Genomic DNA, 15,476 nt, shown 5'->3' on the forward strand with positions numbered 1-15,476 from the left:
TCAGATTTGCTTTCTGTTATGCATAATAGACTCCCACTGCCTTGAATGAAATGCTTCCATATAGGTGGAATATTCTGTGAAGAGTTGGTTCTTAGATGCCGCCTTTTCTCTACCCAAAGGAGTCCCAAAGTGACTTACTTTTCCTCTCCTCACAGACACCCTGTGAGGTGGGTGGGGCTGAGAGATCCCTGATATTACTGCTCAGCTGTGGTGAGCCTAAGGTCACCCAGTTGGTTGCATGCAGAGGAGCAAGGAATCAAACTTGGCTCACCAGATTAGAAGCCGCCCCTCTTAACCATTACACCAAGTGGTGGCCACTTAATGCACAATTTGTCTCAAATTTGTACCTTATTTGACTCAAATATGTCAGTAAGAACGGACAAGGTTTGAGCCAAGACATGTAAACCAGGGGGATTGTGGTCACAGGCCTTGCACAGGGAAGCGACTCAGATGATATTGTGGGCACAGAACAGATGCTTCATGCCATGCCAGTGTTTTACAGGGGAAAAGCCACTGTTGCTATGCCCAAGAACTGGCTGTCAACCTTGAAATAAACTGCAGAGACTACAATTTGTCACATCTGTTTTATAAAACTTGTCATACAAAGGAAGCATTCCAGGTTCTACAAAAGCTGCCACTAAAAAAGAAATACACTAGCTGTTTCAAAGGGAAATGTATTTTGCTGGACAAGTGTCTATTGCTTAAAGCAAAAATGCTCTAGTCCAGTATTTGCTTTAAACCTATAACCCTTGGAAATATACATATTGACATGAGATAGCTGCTTGCGGGCTTGCCCACCATTTAAGCACCACTCTTTACAATCAGAAATTGGCAATGGAAAACCGGTTCCGTTTTAAATCCTGATGAGGCTGCACAAACAGCGTCGTGACAGAACTTGGGTTGGTCTGTACACCAGTACATTTCCCTTCTAGGGAATTTACAAAAAGTTCTTGCTTCCCTAACTCGTAGGAAAGAACGGCCATCATTCTGGCATGTTAAATAAACAAAAATACTTTTCAGCAGCTTGACCTTCGAGAGTTGCCCAATATGAGCAGAGGACAGAGACGTCTATATTGGAAAGCCAATATCTACTAGGTCAGTTCCATCTTAATTTCTTGCGTATACTGTAATAGTTGTTGCATGTGCTTTGCGGATCCACTTGCTGGATGTTTGCTTGGTAGAGAAACTGAGCGTGAGTCTCCGAAGTTAACTGCAGTAGAGTCAGTCTTGTCACACGCAAGAGGTGTCTTCGTTTTCACTTTCTTCCTCTTCGTTGTCGTTATCCTCCTCCTCTACCTCCTCCTCCTCTTCTCCCTCCTTTTCTCTTTCAAGCATTTTCAAGTATTTGCTAGCTAAGATTTTCTTTGGCAAGATATCTGGAAGAGTGGCATTATAGCAAGAGTAAGATCAAGCATGCTTTCAGTTGCTACAAAGGAATGCTATGGCTATTCTACTACAAGGCATTTATCAGCTACCTTTTTAACCTTACAGAATTTAACTTACAGATGCAAAGACCAAACTGGAATAACAAACTTAGTCACCATCTGTTTGGGTTTAATTCCAGGGGAAAACATAGTGAAGGAAATAAATATACCAAAATTGGAGATGCTTAAGAGGAGCAGGATGGAGTGTAATAGGGTCTGTTAATGACTTTTAGTTCCACAGTTAAGGGTATGCTGCGTATCAATCTCTGATTTTTAAATATTTCCTTCATTATGTCTCCGCACCATCACCAAATTAAGCTCAGTTACAGTCCATTCCCTTGGATACTTCCAGAAAAAGCAGGAATGTAATCTCATCCCCCCCCCAATACACACAAAATAAAATGCCAGCAACTGGTCACACACTCCACATTTCGGCATGGAGAGATTCCTATGAAGAAGGAGAGTTAGTTTTTATATGCTGCTTTTCTATACCCAAAGGAGTCTCAAAGCAGCTTACAATCCCCTTCCCTTTCCTCTCCCCACAACAGACTCCCTGTGAGGGAGGTGAGGCTGAGAGAACCCTGATATTCCTGCTCGGTTAGAGCAGTTTTCTCAGTGCTGTGGAGAGCCCAAGGTCACCCAGCTGGCTTCATGTGGGGGAGCACAGAATCAAACCCGGCTCTCCAGATTAGAAGTCCGCACTCCTAACCATTACACCAAGCTGGCTCTTGCTGTGTTCTACTTCTGAAGATGCCAGACCATGGCCACACAGCTCAGAAAAGCGACAACCACCACTCATTCCAGTTTGGTCCTTGCATCTGTTAAACACCTTCCTTATGCTTTATCTGAAGAAACATGCTACACACAAAAGCTTATACCTCGAATAAAACTTTGTGCATCTTAAGGGTGCCATTGGACTGGAACCTTGTTCTACCATTTTCCTAGCTGGACTCCGTGTTCTACCATTTTCCCAGTGGCAGTATAGCTAAGAATTAGCTGACTGGAATGATTACAATGGAATATAAAAGATAATTTATTTCCTAGGCAGTTTTACCCCCAGTTACAAATCAGGTGAACACTTACCTGCAAGGAACTGAAATGTTTCCGACTTCTCCGCTGCGCGGGACAGATCACTGTAGGTTAAGGCATTGTTCTCCTTGCCTTGGCCTTGTTTGTAGGAATGTGTAGCTAAGTACTGAACAAACAACTCCTAAAAGGAAGAACAGCTCCAATAAGCCTATAACACCAGATATTAATGGACTCTATAGATGTTCCCACGCCCCCTGAGGATACCCTGAATGCATTTCAGGCAATTTTTCTTGCAACACCACAATGTTTAGAGCAGCACTCTGCAGTTTCCAGGACTACATTTCTGTTTTCACAGAACAGCAGGGAGGCTGCAGAGGGAGGAGGGGGAAGGGTATGGCTCAGCAGAACGTATCTGACAGGCACACTGCCCAACCAGAACACTTAAACTACGTTTACACCACACAACGTAAGCCTTGATTAGACTTTCCTACAAACAAGGCTTCACATCCCCCTTCTAAGCACCTTTATGACCAAGAAAGTTTAATTCTAAGTATGAGCTTCATTTCCACAAAAGTTTATCCTTGAATTAAGCTTCCTTGGTCTTAAAGGTGCCATTGAACTTTCCCTTATTGACAGTGCACCTGAAGGAAGCTATCACTGCTAATCCTCTTAATTTCTGTTTAAAATCTGCAAAGCAATACATAGGAAGGCAGTGTGGAGCAGTGATCAGGAACTGAAACCTTGGCTCAGTGGAAATGCATCTCTTTCGGACTTCTCCAGTCTGTAGGCGATAAAAGACTGGTCTGAGACTCCGGAGGACTGCTGCTTGTCTGAGTAGACAAAACGGACGTTGATGGACCAGGGGTCTGATTAAGCATTAGGCAGCTGCATGTGTGTAGACCTATTATTATTATTATTAAATTTATATACCGAAATCTGGTCACCTTACTTCAGGATGACCTTGGACCAGTCATTTCCCAAAACGACATCATTTAAAACATTCTGCTACCTATAGATTTTGGCTATGCTGCGCTGATTGATCCCGACCCCTTCCCTCACTGCAGCATTTTTGACTGTGGAATTTTTCTCCCCACAGTACTACTACGAATAACTTAATGTTTTTAGCCCGCCGTTCCCTGTTGGCTCAAGGCGGGTATAAGCTTTTGTGTGCCTGTCTTCTCGCCTGCCTCCTTTCGCTTTGCAGCGTCATGGAAGGAGCTTTCCTGCTGCCCACGAGAATCCTCCAGCAAACTGGCCAGCTGGGCATACTCCGCCTGCCCTACCTCACAGGGTTGTTGTGAAGATTAAGTAGGGTAGAGAAGAAGGCGGGGTAATATGAGGCAAGGCATAACTGAAATGAAATAAAGTACTTGGCCGCCGTCCTTGCCTGACGCTGCTCGCAAACACAAGCGGGGTGAGGGGAAGAGAGAGGCGGCGGCAGTCGCCTACCGTGGCTTTGGCGGTGAGGAAAATGGCGTCCGGGTTGATGCTGGACACCTCTGGCGAGCTCTTCATGATTACGCGGATCCGAGACAAGGGCAGCGACACCAGCCGGCTCCCGCCGTCCCCTCCGCCTCCGCTCAGGCCCGACGCCATCTTGCAGGCTGCCCCGCTCGCCCGCTCGCTCTGTCCAAAATAGAAGCGTTCCCAGGAAGCGCCGCCTCCCCTGCCGGGACTTGTAGTTCTCGCCTCCATCCCAGCTCAGCTCCTCTGCGGGAGCAAGTACTACTAGTCCCGTCATGCATTGCGCGTCATTCTGACAGGGCCGTTCGCTCCGTTATTATCCCAAGAAGCATTGCGAAAAAAGGACATACTATCAATGGCCGGTGACGGTGATGGGGGGAGAGTCATCATCATCATCACCAATAATAATAAAACTTACCACAAGAAATAATTTTAAAATCCGTATTTCGAAGTACGCGAGCTCAACGGCAAGCAGCGGGAAATTAAACTCTAGTTTGATCTTACAAAAAAAAAAGAGCCAACGGCTGTGTCACGTGACGCTTTAGAATTCGACCGCCTCAGGCGCGAAGAGAAACCGACGTAGCGGGGAGGGGGCATTAGCGTGGGCGCATGCGCGCCTCCGTCAGCCTGCCCTTCCCCCGGGAAACAGACCGCCGCCTTGCCGTTCCGACGGCTGCAGGGTTCCGCGCCCCAACCCCCGCGCAGGCGCGTTCCCTTCCTGCCTCTCTTCCTGGTCGGCGTCTGGAGGCAGCGGCTGAGAAGAGGCGGAGCTATTACGTTGCCCCGGCTGCGCGGGTGAGGCCGAGCCCCTGACCGGGGGGGGGGCGGGAGGGAGGGAGGCGCGAAAGGGGGACGCCCCTCAGCCGCCAAAAGGGGGGCTCCCCCCCTCACAGCCGCCGGGAGACCCCCCCACCCCCGGGGGGAAGTGGGCTCCTCTCCCACTTTGGCCTGGCTGGAAAGTCTGGGGAGGGGAGGCCGCCGAGAATGCTCTGCAGAGGCAGGCAATGGCAGAGTCACTGCAGTGTGCCTTTTGCCCTGACCTGGCCGGCCCAGGTTAGTCCAGTCTCGTCAGGTGACAGAAGCGAAGTCCTGGCTAATATTAGGGATGGGAGGCCACCAAGGATGCTCTGCAGAGGCAGGCAATGGCAGAGCCACCTCAGTAAGACTCTTGTACTGGTCTAGCCGGCTCAGTCCGGAGGACTGGCAAATACTCCGGAAGATAGAGTTCAACGAGATCTGAACACAATGGGAAAATGGGCAAATGAGAACAAGATGCAATTTAATAAAGATAAGTGTAAAGTTCTGCATCTGGGTCAGAAAAATGAAAAGCATGCCTACTGGATGGGGGATACGCTTCTAGGTAACACTGTGTGTGAACGAGACCTTGGAGTACTTGTGGATTGTAAACTAAACATGAGCAGGCAGTGTGATGCAGCGGTAAAAAAGGCAAATGCCATTTTGGGCTGTATCAACAGAGGCATCACATCAAAATCACAAGATATCATAGTCCCATTGTATACGGCACTGGTCAGACCACACCTGGAGTGCTGTGTGCAGTTCTGGAGGCCTCACTTCAAGAAGGACATTGATAAAATTGAAAGGGTACAGAGGAGAGCGACAAAGATGATCTGGGGCCAAGGGACCAAGCCCTATGAAGATAGGTTGAGGGACTTGGGAATGTTCAGCCTGGAGAAAAGGAGGTTGAGAGGGGACATGATAGCCCTCTTTAAGTATTTGAAAGGTTGTCACTTGGAGGAGGGCAGGATGCTGTTTCTGCTGGCTGCAGAGGAGAGGACACACAGTAATGGGTTTAAACTTCAAGTACAACGATATAGGCTAGATATCAGGAAAAAGTTTTTCACAGTCAGAGTAGTTCAGCAGTGGAATAGGCTCCCTAAGGAGGTGGTGAGCTCCCCCTCACTGGCCGTCTTCAAGCAAAGGTTGGATACACACTTTTCTTGGATGCTTAGGGCTGATCCTGCATTGAGCAGGGGGTTGGACTAGATGGCCTGTATGGCCCCTTCCAGCTCTATTATTCTATGATTCTAGGTTAGCTGGCGGATGACAGAAACTCATCAAGGTCAGCCCTGGTTAATACTTGGATGGGGGGGCCGCCAAGGACATCCAAGGGTGCTACACGGATGCTGGAAATGTCAAAGCCATCTCTGAATGCCTCTTGCCTTGGGAGCCCCACAGTCCTTCAGGCATGCTTTCAGCATGATAGAAATAAAAACATACGTAACACATTAAAAACATATACAGTGTTATAAATTAAAACATCGCCTTAAAACAATCATGAATCTCAGCGTTTTGGGGGATCTATGTAGAGGGAGCCCAGGTGGTGTTTGACCAATCTAAATAATTTTGTTACATTTCAATTTAAGATGTTGCCCCAATTAAGCATTAGGTACTCTGACGCAGCCCCCTTGTACAAAAGGTTTGGGATCCCTGCCCTATATGATTGCTGTAAGTCAACTGTGACGTGATAGCACTTAATTATGACCCTGGCCTTGTCCGGTCTTGGTTCTGGTTGGTATTTGGAGGAGAGACCCCCAAGGAAAACCAGGGTTGCTCTGCAGAGGCAGTCAATGACAGATCCCCCTCAGGACATGACTTGCCTTCAAAACTCCCATGAGGTGTTGACATAATTCATCTGAGCCTGGATGACATTTAATTACTGCCCTGACCTGGGTGGCTTAGAATGATCTTGTCAGATCTCGGAAGCTAAGCAGAGTCAGCCCTCGGTAGTATTTGGATGGGAGACCCCCAAGCATGTCTTGGGTTGCTACACAGAGACAGGTAGTGACAAACCATCTCTGTTAGCCTCTTGCCTTGAAAATCCTGCGGGGTCATCGTATGTTGTCTTTAACTTGGTGGGTCTTTTCACCATCACACAACAGTACCTTTTGTGGGGTTTTTCACAAGTCCTATGTGAGAAGTTGGTGGAAATATGTGCACCTTAAAACAAATCACAATTCCAATTATTATTGGAGACAGTAGGACAGCTGGATTTAAGTCCAGTAGCATTTTAAGATACTAACAAGATTTTGGGGGGTGAAGTGAGGGCTGTTGACAGACGAAACCGACAAAGGGCTCTTTGACTCTGGAAATTCCATACCTCCAAAATGTTGTTGGTCTCTTTAGGTGCTGCTGGACTTGAATCTTGTTGTTGTTAGGTGCGAAGTCGTGTCTGACCCATCGCGACCCCATGGACAATGATCCTCCAGGCCTTCCTGTCCTCTACCATTCCCCGGAGTCCATTTAAGTTTGCACCGACTGCTTCAGGGACTCCATCCAGCCACCTCATTCTCTGTCGTCCCCTTCTTCTTTTGCCCTCGATCGCTCCCAGCATTAGGCTCTTCTCCAGGGAGTCCTTCCTTTTCATGAGGTGGCCAAAGTATTTGAGTTTCATCTTCAGGATCTGGCCTTATAAGGAGCAGACAGGGCTGATCTCCTCTAGGACTGACCAATTTGTTCACCTTGCAGTCCAAGGGACTCGCAAGAGTCTTCTCCAGTACCAGAGTTCAAAAGCCTCAATTCTTTGATGCTCGGACTTGAATCTAGCTACTTTTATTTTTCTAAGTGGCCTGATGATTCCCCTTGCTATCTGTTAGTAAGAGGCCTGCAAGACCGAGCTGTTCCACCAAGTGTACAGTTTAGGCCAGGGTGGAGTTATGGTGTTTTGATGAGAGGATTCCCCCCCCCCTCAATGCCTTATTTCTAGCCCCTTGCTTCCAGGGGAAGAAGGCTTGGCTCTCCAGCTGAATGGGGGGGGGGGGAGACACTAGTAAGGATGCATATAGATCACAATCTGTTTATCTGTTTATTTATTTTTGTAAGAGTTGTTTTTATGGGGTTTTGTTGTATTTTTTTATTGTTTTATCTTGTGTGAACCGCCACGAGACCACTGGAAGAGCGGCAGTATAAAAATAAAAATAAATAAATATAAATAAATCAAATAATAAAATTAAACATGAGCCATGTGGCACCTTCAAGACAAATGAGATTTTATTCCAGCACATTCCTCTTTAAAATGGAATTAAATATGTTTTTTAATGTGTTTTGGATTAGTGGTAGAGCATCTGCTTGGCATGCAGAAGGCTCTAGGTTCAGTACCCTGGTATCTCCAGTAAAAAACAAAAACAAAAAACAGTTCAGGTAGCTGGTGATGTGAAAACCCTCTCTGTCTGAGACTCTGGAGAGCTGCTGCCAGTTAGTGTAGTCAAGGCTAAATCCTGATAGACCAAGGGTCTAACTTGATAAGGGGCAACTTTGGACATTTATTCATGTGATCTTTCTATCTAATCTGTCTATCTAATCTGTCCTTCAAGAAGATAGATCAAGTTGGGTAGCCATGTTAGTCTGTTTGTAGCAGCAGAAAAGAACAAGAGTCCAGGAAGTCCTTAAAGACTAACACAATTTGTGGCAGGGTACAAGCATTTGTGATCAATGAATATGTGAATATCAGATATCTGAAAATGTGAGCAGTTACTCATGAATGTTCATCTAACATTGATTTTTTAAAAAGTCTTTACATTCCTCCTATACTCTTGCTCTTTCCTTCAAGGAGTTCAGGCAGCATACATTACTTCCTTCCATTTTATTCTCACAACAACTTTGTAAGGAAGGTTGAGCTGAGAGAAGTTACTGGCTTGAGGTCCACCTAGTAAACTCTTTGGCTATGGTAAGATTTGAACCTAGACATCTCCAGCTTTAGTCTGACTGGATAAACCATCAAAATATACTCAATAAACACACATACAGTCCAAGGTTGAACCAATAGGTTCTTGGGAGACCCATTGTCCTAAATTATACATCTCTCTGGGACATAGAAACGGTCATTATGTGCAAAAGTTGGAGAAGACTGATGATATGAATTGGTTTGTTGGTTTTTGGAACTTTCTAGGTCACAACTGTCTCATGTTAAATCATACCTTTGAGGTTAGTCAGGCTGGTTATTAACTCCTCATATGTGTGTTTTTTGTTTGCTAGCCTACCCTTGATACACAATGAGTGTCCCTGACTATATGCAATGTGCGGAGGATCATCAGACTCTGCTTGTTGTGGTCCAGCCTGTTGGAATCGTTCCGGAAGAGAGCTTTTTCAAGATCTACAAGCGAATCTCCTCAGTGAGTCAGATAAATGTCCGTGACTCTCAACGTGTGCTGTATATTCGCTACAGGCATCACTATCCGCCAGAGAACAATGAATGGGGGGATTTTCAAACCCATCGCAAAGTTGTGGGGCTCATCACAATCACGGACTGTTCCTCTGCTAAGGATTGGCCTCAAACCTTTGAAAAATTTCACATTCAGAAGGAAATATATGGCTCGACGCTTTACGATTCTCGACTGTTTGTCTTCGGACTTCAAGGAGACGTCGCTGAGCAATCTCGTACGGATGTGGCCTTCTACCCGAGTTACGATGAATGTGAAAATGTGGAGAAGAGAATAGAGGACTTCATTGAGTCTCTCTTCATTGTGTTAGAATCCAAGCGGTTGGACAGAGCCACTGATAAATCTGGAGATAAGATACCACTTCTCTGTGTTCCGTTTGAAAAGAAGGATTTTGTAGGCCTGGATACGGATAGTAGGTAAGTAGCTTCATTTTCCAGCATATATTGGTTCTTGACCTTTTGGTGGGTATGAACTGGCTCAAGAACGAAAGTTCATTATGGATTCTATCTGGCGTGTGAAGAAACTTTCATGAACTGAAGCACCACCATGAGCTTCCACTAATTTTGATGCAGTTTGTGGTGGTTCAAAAACAGTGGAGTAGTCAGCTTTTGTTTAAATAATTCAGAGCCGTTTAGCCCCCTTGCAGGGGATTAAACTTTAAACGGCTCACCCATTAAACTTTAAATGGCGAGATTGTGTTTTAATTATGTTTTAATTGGTTTAATGGGATGTTATTGTTTTTATGAATTTTTGTAAACCACCACAAGACTTTGGAGAGCAGTGGTATATAAATATAAAGATAAATAGATAAACAAATAAATAAATAAACTGACACAAACTGGTTCAATTTACAAACTGGTTTATCGGTTTGTGGTTCAGCTTTTGACTGGTGAATTAGGCCTAGTGGTGCTGTGCCCTGTTAATCACAACATGGAGAAAAGATTGTTCCCATGGCTGAAAGCCACATCGTACTTTAAAACCATGGCTAAGTTTTAGGTTATTAGGAAACTTCAGTTAACGGTCACCTTAACAGTAAACGTTTTCTACATGACACTATTATGAATTATAAAGCTGCTCAGACACTACGGATAAATAGGATTGCGTTTCTGTTCCTCTGGTTTTTCTTTTGTTGTCTTCCTTAATGGGGGTGTTGTTTGGGTGAAGTAACACAGCGGCCTTGTCTTCACTGGAGTATTTGACCAAAAAGTTTGTATTTCTCATGTTCAAATGGTAACGTCAGTATATATTCCCCCACCCTGTGTTTCTGTATATATTGGGGGGGGGGGGGTGAGGGAATGCATATTTAACACATTTCTTAGTCCAGTATAGCTTTGTAATATCAAGATTTATGAGCTCTGGTTCTTAAGATATAAACAATATATAAATATATATTGAAGGAGAAAGGGAGACACAAGGGTAGGTTTCCCAGCTGAAAAGTATGCCCTCCTATACTGGTTAATTCTGGTGGTGGTATTCCACTGGAGATTTCATTTGGGTGAATATTCTAATGCCTCCCCTACTTACCTCTTCGTCTGCTTCTTTTTAGGGTCTGCCTGAAAGTGTTTTTTTGTATATAGCACTCATGGATGTTTGAGGCTGATCCTGCCTTGAGCAAGGGTTGGACTAGGTGGCCTGTGTGGCCCCTTCCCACTCTAGGATTCCATGATTCTATGACTTAGCCTTGCATTTTCACCAACCTCCTTGCCAGGTCTCACATATTAGTGCTGATCACTTGTGGTACGTGGACAGTCTTAACGGAATCAGGTCTTGTACAGTTTCATAAAGGCTTCTTTGACTGGTTGAGAATAGACAGTTTTATTTGCTACAGGTGACCAGGTGAGTGACTCTTCAGAATTCTGATGGCACCTGAGCTGCTGTTGATGTGAAGACTTAGAGCAGGGAAAGAGTTCAGTATGTCTTGCTAATCCAAACCCATGGCTCAGTAGCAATGGTAGCCTTCCGGACCATCCATCTGTCCATCCATGCATCCGTCCATCCATTCATGTATCCATCCGGCTTATACACCGCCCCTCACTGTGAAGTCTTATCTTAAATTGCATGTTTTTATAGAATCATAGAGTTGGAAGGGTCCCATAGAGGCCATCTAATCCAACCCTTGTTCTGTGCAGGATCATCCTAAAGGTACTGTCGCAGTAATGTGTGACAGTAATGTGTGACTCTACAGTGACTTTTTGTGCTACTTCTAGAGTACTTAAATAAAGACACTTGTTAATTATTATTATTGTTATTATTATTTAATTTATTTCCCGCCATTCCTGGAACTGGCTCGTGGTGGGTCACTGTTGTCCTTAACTAAAACCCCAATAAACCCCCCATTAAAACATACAGGATATAAAACATGACAAGCAGCAGCACAAGAACGTGGTGGTATTATACAATCTCCCCTCCCCCTCCAAGACATCTAATAAAGGGGTGGGAAGAGGGGGCCATTGATAACCCATAGCCTTATGCTGCCTAGCACCAGGGGGAGCCCAAACCTGATCTTCTTCACTTTCCTGTCCTCAACTGTAGACCTGGCGGAAGAGCTCAGTTTTGCAGGCCCTGCAAAATTATGATAATTTTGTTATCACTTACTGATTTGCTGAATTCTGTTAACAGTCCTGATCTGATTTATTTAGTTCAGGACTCAGAAAGTTTTTCAGAAGAGCCACTTGTTTGCTACAAAAAGATACCTTGGCAGAAAACATTGGGAAACGGTTGATCCCAGTGATGGTTCAATGAAGAATTTGGGTCTTGCTGAAATGGATGTTGAGCCAGAGGCAGGAAGAGAGAATTTGTTATCCTGGTTAGAATATAATATATTCAGAAAAGTATAATTTAAAGCGTGTGTCAGTTCCAGGATTCCAGTGAAAGTGAGACCTTATCTTGAGACGGCTTACAAAATAAAAATAATAAAAACAAATCTTGAAACGATATTGAAGCCCAGAATTTTTTAAAAAACCCAATCATAAAAGCAGCTTAAAACAAGAGTTTCAAGGCTCATTGAAGGCCTGGGTGAACAAGACATTTTGCCCTGGCACCTACAAGAAGGCAAACTTCAAGGACAAAGGCATCGCATAAGCAAGGTGCCACTACATTAGGAGTCAGAAAAAGAAATTTAGATCTCCAAAGGGCAGATAAGACCATCTGTGTATGCAGGAGCCTTGCAGGAAGTATGAGTTCCTTAGCTTGAGATATGCAAGCTGATTTGGTGGATTGCATCTGGAGTCCTGTGCAGGGAGTGAAACTTGAAGACTGGGACCAACTAGATGTAGAGATTAAGAGTGGTGGACTCTCATGTGGAGAACCTGGTTTGATTCCCGACTCCTTCTCCACGTGAAGCCTGATGGGTGACCTTGGGCCCGTCCAATCTTGGGCCAATCCCAGTTCTGTCAAAACATTCTAAGACCCACCTGCTTCACAAGTTGTCTGTGGTGGGGAAAGGAAGGGAATGTGATTGTAAGCTGTTTTGAGACTCCTTACGGTAGAGAAAAGTGGGGTAGAATAACCCACTCTTCTTGCTTTTTTCCTGCATCCCTCTGAACGTGCTCAAATTCTGATTCCTACCAAAAGCATTGGAGGTTGAAGCGGGAGTGGTGGTTCATCCAAAATGACTTCCTTTTCCGCTAGCAAGAAATTCTGTTACCTGGGGCAGGAGAAGACCGTTGGATCCATCTCAGTGTTTTAATGGAATTGTGCACAGATCTGGGAACAGCCATGCGCACTTGCGCAACCATTGTTTATTGCGCATCGCCCATCACTTTCTACCAGTCATGTTGACGAAGAGCAGAAAAACCAACATTTGCTCTTGCTGCTCCGTCCTGCTCATGGTGTGACTCGATGCGACTGACCAACGTCTCTTGTGGAATAAACTTGTGTGTAACTTCAGTGTTCCTTTTTTCTCCGTGGCTGTTTAATTTCTATCCCTCTTCCTGCGGTATGTCTAATTTTTGTTGTGTTCCTTCCTTCCTTGTTTCTGTCTTTCTTTTCCTCTCGTACTGCCCTGTGAGTGTGTTGTTGGGTCTGAAAAGGTAGGCTTTTTTGATCACGTTGCATCGAAACAGTCGCTGGTATTTTTAAGCGCGTGCTGCCTCTTACTCTGCCGTCTTTTTGCATCGTCCAGCATTGCTTGTTCTGTGTCTTTGTTTAACACAGCAGTTGACTGTTGCTGCCTGGACTCCTACTGTAGTCGATCATCTTTTAACATTCGGCCAATCCCTTTGACAGTGCCGTGGTCCCACCCCCTTTGCTTTTGTTTCTCCTTGGGGTGGGGTGGGGCGTGGAGAAGATGAATGAACAGACTCTGCTTTGGAAGCGGCTGGCTTTGTGTTTTGCTTTTTTGCGTTCCTTGATTTTCAAGATTTCCCGCTCAAGACTTGCCTGTTTGGCTTCGGAATCGAGAAGTTCTTTCACGGAACTTAATTGCCACCTGTGATTCCCGAAGGCCCGGGTGCCGGGAGCGAAGCATGTCCTCTCGACTCGAATTTGGTGAAAAGGCTTCTTGCAATGTTTTGACAGGAACGTTTTCACCGGTTTGTTTTCTGCATGGTTATTTCCCCTCCTTTTTTTGGAATCCTTTGGAATAGAAGATAAATTTCAGTACGGTGTGTGTCTTGCGGTTCAGCAGGGAATGAAGTCTATCGAAGTGCGTGTCTGCGTAATATAAACTGATTTCTAAGATTTCACTGGGGCAGTTTGGTGTTTATTAACTCTGGACAAGAAGGATGAAGGAACACATTTTTGTTAGCAGTGCTGTTTATTAAATTAATCTCACTAAGGTTGCCAACCGCCAAGTTTGATCATGTTATCTGTACTGGTTTTTTTTCCCCCTCTCCAGTTCCATGTAAATTGCCCTGAGCCTCAGGGCAGGGCGGTATATAAATATAATAAATAAAATAAAGTGCGGCCGGGACACCCCCTGGACTTACAGCTGATCTCCAGACAGAACAGATTAGTTCCCCTGGGTAAAATGACAGCTTATGGCTCCTATGGCATTATACCCCGCTGCGGTCAGTCTCCTCCCCTCCCCAAACCCTGCCCTTCCCAGCTGCCACCATGAGTGTATAAAGATGTCCCTTAAACATCCCGAAATTCAGGGAACATGCAATGTCCTCTTTAGTGCTGGTATTTGTTGAATTTCTTTCATGAGAATAGAGCAGTTTAAGCAATAAGAAAAGTCATGCTACTTAACAGTATTGTCTGCATTTTTTTCATAGTAACATGACATGTCCTGCTAGATCAGACTGGCAAATCCTTCTAGTTCAGCATCCTGAATGACAGTGACCAGCCAGTTCCTCTGAAGGTCCAACAGCAGGGTATAAAGGCCTTCTTCTGATAAGAACGTCAGAAGAGCCCTGCTGGATCAGACCAGTGCGGTAGACCATCTAGTCCAGCATCCTGTCTCACGCAGTGACCAAACAGTTTCTTTAGAGCAGGGGTAGTCAACCTGTGGTCCTCCAGATGTCCATAGACTACAATTCCCAGGAGCCCTTGCCAGCATGTGCTGGCAGGGGGTCCTGGGAATTGTAGTCCATGAGTTTCTGGAGGACCAAGGTTGACTACCCCTGCTTTAGAGGACCAGCCACAGGGCATAGAGGATGAGGCCTTCATAAGAACTTAGCATGAGCCCTTCTGGGTCAGACCAGTGGTCTGTCTACTCCAGCATCCCATGTCATGCAATAACCAACCAGTTCCTTGGAAGTCCACCAATAGGGCTGAGAGCCCAAGGGATTCTCTTCATGCTGCCTCCTTGGACTGGGATTCAGAGGTTGACTGCCTCTGCATGTGCAGGCTCCCTTTAGACATTGATCATCTTATCCTTCTTACTTTTATCTAAAGGTCTTTCCATTCAATCTGTGTTAGTGACCATCCCTTCAGATGCCAGCAGTGAATCTCACCGTGCAATTAATTAACTGGGTGAAGAAATATTAATTTTGTCTGTCCTGTATCTGTACATTTTGTACATTTATTTATTTATATTTATAAGCCGCTCCTCTTCAGAAAGTTATCTCGGTGTAGTGGTTAGGAGTGCCGGCTTCTAATCCGGTGAGTTGGGTTTGAATCCACCCTCCACCACATGCAGCCTGCTAGGTGACCTTAGGCTTGTCACAGCCCTGATAGTGCTGATCTCACAAAGCAGTAACATCAGGGCTCTCTCAGCCCCCATCTGTCTCACAAGGTATCTGTTGTGGGGAGAGGGAGGGAAGGCAATTATCAGCCGCCTTGAGATTCCTCCGGGCAGTGAAAAGTAGGGGATAAAACCACTAATCATCTCAAGTCAGCGTACAGCAATATGAACAATAAAACCACAAAACACAATAAAGACATTAAAAATAATTATTAAAATTAACAGTATGACATCACAGCTAAATATGATGCCACT

General features: G+C 45.1%; 2 protein-coding genes across 4 annotated transcripts in view; one reads left to right on the forward strand and one right to left on the reverse strand.

The window, feature by feature from the left end:
- Positions 1-569: 569 nt before the first annotated feature.
- Positions 570-4,163, reverse strand: CHRAC1 (chromatin accessibility complex subunit 1). Its single transcript, XM_077351424.1, has 3 exons — positions 3,903-4,163; positions 2,508-2,634; positions 570-1,376 (listed from the first exon to the last, which is right to left on the reverse strand). The coding sequence occupies exons 1-3, from the start codon at positions 4,146-4,148 to the stop codon at positions 1,231-1,233; spliced, it is 519 nt and encodes a 172-aa protein (XP_077207539.1). The 5' UTR covers positions 4,149-4,163; the 3' UTR covers positions 570-1,230.
- A 395-nt stretch (positions 4,164-4,558) lies between these two features.
- TRAPPC9 (trafficking protein particle complex subunit 9) overlaps positions 4,559-15,476 on the forward strand; it is a 350,271-nt gene continuing 339,353 nt past the window's right edge. For 2 of the 3 annotated variants that reach the window (XM_077351413.1, XM_077351414.1), the window contains exons 1-2: positions 4,559-4,712; positions 8,910-9,510. In XM_077351413.1, coding sequence (XP_077207528.1) covers positions 8,927-9,510 — 584 coding nt within the window. In that variant the 5' untranslated portion in view covers positions 4,559-4,712; positions 8,910-8,926. The remainder of the gene's footprint in view (positions 4,713-8,909; positions 9,511-15,476) is intronic. The other variant, XM_077351412.1, reaches the window with a different exon arrangement.

This window comes from Paroedura picta, chromosome 9 (genome assembly GCF_049243985.1).
Source record: "Paroedura picta isolate Pp20150507F chromosome 9, Ppicta_v3.0, whole genome shotgun sequence".
In the NCBI taxonomy this organism is placed as follows: Eukaryota; Metazoa; Chordata; class Lepidosauria; order Squamata; family Gekkonidae; genus Paroedura; species Paroedura picta.

Coding starts and splice junctions, on each gene's coding strand:
- CHRAC1 (XM_077351424.1), bottom strand. CDS start 4,148: ATGGAGGCGAGAACTACAAGTCCCGGCAGGGGAGGCGGCGCTTCCTGG. Junction 2,635..3,902: donor TCCTCACCGCCAAAGCCACG/GTAGGCGACTGC, acceptor TCTTCCTTTTAG/GAGTTGTTTGTTCAGTACTT. Junction 1,377..2,507: donor AACATTTCAGTTCCTTGCAG/GTAAGTGTTCAC, acceptor CCACTCTTCCAG/ATATCTTGCCAAAGAAAATC.